At 32.8% G+C, this 3,784-nt stretch overlaps 1 protein-coding gene across 1 annotated transcript; it reads left to right on the top strand.

The window, feature by feature from the left end:
* Positions 1-42: 42 nt before the first annotated feature.
* Positions 43-1,431, top strand: LOC148168029 (C1GALT1-specific chaperone 1-like). Its single transcript, XM_088045421.1, has 3 exons — positions 43-990; positions 1,040-1,153; positions 1,203-1,431. Exons 1-3 carry the CDS (start codon positions 136-138, stop codon positions 1,344-1,346), a joined length of 1,113 nt encoding a protein of 370 aa, XP_087901547.1. The 5' UTR covers positions 43-135; the 3' UTR covers positions 1,347-1,431.
* Positions 1,432-3,784: the final 2,353 nt, after the last annotated feature.

Genomic DNA, 3,784 nt, shown 5'->3' on the forward strand with positions numbered 1-3,784 from the left:
ACCGGCCACTTGATCCAACTTTCAAATTTCTTGTCTAGCTACACTAGCGCCACCCGCGAAAAAACAGATCCCTGTAATATTTTTTTAGGTTAAGTTGTTCTCAATTTCATTTTACTTAAAAACATGTAGTTTGAAATGTTACGTTTTTTTACAAAAGCTTCATTCCTTGTTGGTATTTTCATAGGAGTTTTTCTGGCTGTGTTACTTAAAATCAAGACAAAAAACGATCCAGAGTCCCCAAGACTGTTCCAAGCAAAACCGTACAAGAAGTGGTTTGAATCGAAAAATCTGGTCCGGAATCCTCTACTTTTTGATTCTTTACGTTACTCGAATAAGACATTTTTACCAGAGTCTGATTACTTGGCTAACAAAATTAAAATTCTCTGTATGGTCTTGGTGAAGTCCACTAAAAATGCAGAAGCAATAGAAGACACGTGGGGGCGACATTGCAACAAGTTGGTTACCCTCACTTTGAGCAACGAAAGGAAAATTCAGATTAGGCGCAACAAGGAGGGATCTTCATGGGTTATTTTATGTAAAAAACTGAAAGAAGTGCCTTCTGAGTTCCACTGGGTGTTAGTGGTGAATGACTACACCTTTGCATTGGTTGAGAATTTGAGGTACTTTATTGCAAGTTTAGATCATGAAGAACCGTACTATTTAGGACATCCTGTGAGATTATGGAGTACTATCTACAATATGGGACAAGCAGGATATGTTCTTAGTAAAGGAGCTGTGGATGCCTTAAAGGAAAAATTTAACGGTTCTGAATCTTGCGCGAGAGTAATGACTTATAGGAACCAAGAAGATTACTTCTTGGGGCAAAATCTAGCGACACTAAATATCACTCCTGTAGACACCAGAGATGAAAATGAGTTGTCCACTTTCCATCCATACAACTTGTACCATGTGTTCTTCCCAAAGAAAAATAACTACAAATTAAGCGTGTTTCCACACAGGTGCTGCAGCCCCCACACTATCGCTTTTCAAGTACTATTTCCAACTTTTGTTGTATTTTTCTCATTTTTTTTGTTTACAGGGTATTGAAGGCGACAAGATGTATACTTACTACTATCTGTTGTATACAGTTCAGCTCTTCCATTATGGGGTTCATGGCAATAAGCCACCGCAGAAAATGTTTGCAGATGATGAGGTCTGTTTTTAACTGCCCTTGATACAATTTAAGGCATTTTTTTGTGCAGATCTGGAAAAACTTCTTGAAGGAGAGACAGATTTCGGAGAACATTTCGTCAGAGCAGTATTACAAGATCTGGGAGAACATCGTTGACGATCCGACTTCGTTTGCCAAGCATATGAAACGTGAAGAGTATTTTGATTATTTGTGATATTTGATAATGGTCCGTCCATAAGTATTTTGTAATTTTTAAAGGTTGTGAATAAATGGAAAAGTTGAGTTCGTTCGGTAGCAAACTTTTTTATCTAAAGACCTTTTTAAAAAATTTACGAATCTTGAAAGGTTACATTTATAATACCACAGATATTAAAAAAAAGAAATAAAATCCCCTTATTTTGGGGTCAAAAAAATAAATTTCTACATAAGTGGTTTCAACGTGACCATTCGGGTTTTTGTAATGTGACTTAATTGCAGTTGAATACATGGAAAAGAAAAACTTACTGAGAAGAGAACTTATAAAAGTAAAAACCAAAAGGAAAGTAATAGCAAAATCGCGACGTGAAAATTACATATAAGGTTCTAAGTGATTTTTTGTGATAAATTAAATTAAATTGTTTGTTTTGCGATTTTTATAAACATTTTCTATCAAGTATGAAAAAAAGTAAATTAATACTTTAACAAGCCAAAACGATCTTAATTAATCCTGTCTTTTTTTTTAAATAAAGATATAATAAATTAAAGAGATATCACTGTTTTCGTGAACACTGATCAATTTAATCCAAATGTTAGTTAGAACCTTATAGTTCTCAGGTCGCGAAATATTGAGCAAATACAAAAAGTGAATAGAATTTAAACCTAAAGGCGGGAATGGGCTGGCGAAAAATCTCGCGTGAGACAGTGATGACTACCATTGCAAGTTGACTCTCTGGAACTTGAGGAAGTTCTCGCGCAAGGATTCCCTCTTCAGTTTATACAAGCATTTTTGATCTTGCCCAAGTTTTTGCAACACTTCCAAATGAAGATTTCGGGAACAGACAACAAATCATGGAGTGTAGACCATGTAAAAACCTTAATTTCTGTGAAGAAAATTCACATCGGTAGAATTTTAAAGGCACCTACAAAAAGAACAGAAATAAAAATCAAAATTTTTGTGTCACTTTGTCATATTTCCTCAAAATTTCTCTTCACAATCAATTTTTTTTGCGATAAAATTTAGCGCTACTATTGCATCCGAAGTTCGAGCACGTTGATTTAGCCATGTTGCCCAGGGTAACTAAATCCAAAATTGCACAAAAAAGTGTCATTTATTCAAAATTTCCCAAATTTCGTAGCTGTAGTTTTAAAATGACCAAAATCACAAATTTTACTGAAGGACGTCGGGAATTTTTGTTTGAAGTTAAATGATGAAATTTCAGTTTTTCGTTTTTCGTTTTCATATTTATAAAAATGTAAGAAAGTACATAATTCTGAAATAAAAACAAAAATTACACTGGTCAACAGTGATTTTGTTGCCCTTGTAAGAGTGGTTTCGAATACTTCTATGCCAACAATTCACGAAACTATGAATGGTTTTGGAAAATTGGCTCTGATTTTTTTTCCAATCTTAATTTTCATATTTTACTAAAAATCTGTAAAATTGAGAAAGAAATAGCAAGTATATTCTGAAATATTTTTTTTTTTGGAAATTATTACAAATTGTTTCGTTTGAATGGTTAATTAATGTACATAGAAGTTGAAAAAGAAAAAAAATCATAAAACTTATGTTCAACATTAATGAAACGCATTTTATAAGTGCGTCTTTTATATTTTTTATGCTCTTATTTCCTGAAAGTCTTGAAGCATTCCAATTTTTGTTGATCACGTGGCGTGCACAAAAGCGAATTTTTATATGATAATGAACAGTTTATTATAATTCGTGTTCTGAAGAACCGACTTAAAGTCTAAATTATTAAAAATTTATTATTAAAAATTCTCTGGTAGAAAAAAAAAGATATTTGCCAGACTAAGATAATTATAAACAAAATCTGGTCGATCGTCGTTATACAAAATTAAACAACGCATGTGGAATGCTAAAAATGTTTCGTTTTCGTAATTATTATTAATCAAAAAGTCATTAACGAATCATTGTACCAAAATTTTATTGTATAGCATTCAACACAGTGAACTTTCAACATAGTCATATGCAAAAAAACCGCAATTTTCTAAAATAGTTTTTGTATAGTCCCGTTTGAAAAAATACATTGAATTTGCCCTATATGAGAAACTGTTCCTGATCCCTTTAAGAGAAGAAAGTAATGACAAAAAATAAAACTAAAGAAGAGAAGTCCTAGAAAAAACTGTCGAGACAAAGTAAATTCAATTCAACTTCGAAATGCATGCAACCTTGAGCTTTCTAAAAATGCAAGATATCTCCAGCACGCGCCACATTGTCCCCCAAATCTGACACACTTACTCATCTATCTTCCCACTGCATTTTTATCGACGAATTTTTTGCGTTCTAATTTTAAAATTCCCCTTGACATGTACTTTATCAATTGCTAAACTTGAATTTTTTGATATTCGTTTCCACTTCCCTTCCCACCTACAATAAAATTATTCACAATTTCTATCAAGCTCACGATAAAGCCTTTCACGAGAAACGTACTCAGA

The sequence above is a fragment of the Gnatocerus cornutus genome, chromosome 9 (assembly GCF_029298725.1).
Source record: "Gnatocerus cornutus isolate USDA-ARS CGAHR chromosome 9, icGnaCorn1.1, whole genome shotgun sequence".
Classification (NCBI taxonomy): Eukaryota; Metazoa; Arthropoda; class Insecta; order Coleoptera; family Tenebrionidae; genus Gnatocerus; species Gnatocerus cornutus.

Bases quoted from the DNA above. Each gene is read 5' to 3' on its own strand.
- LOC148168029 (XM_088045421.1), top strand. From the start codon at position 136: ATGTTACGTTTTTTTACAAAAGCTTCATTCCTTGTTGGTATTTTCATA. The intron at 991-1,039 runs GTACTATTTCCA...TTTTGTTTACAG, and splicing joins CCCACACTATCGCTTTTCAA to GGTATTGAAGGCGACAAGAT. The intron at 1,154-1,202 runs GTCTGTTTTTAA...TTTTTTGTGCAG, and splicing joins AAATGTTTGCAGATGATGAG to ATCTGGAAAAACTTCTTGAA.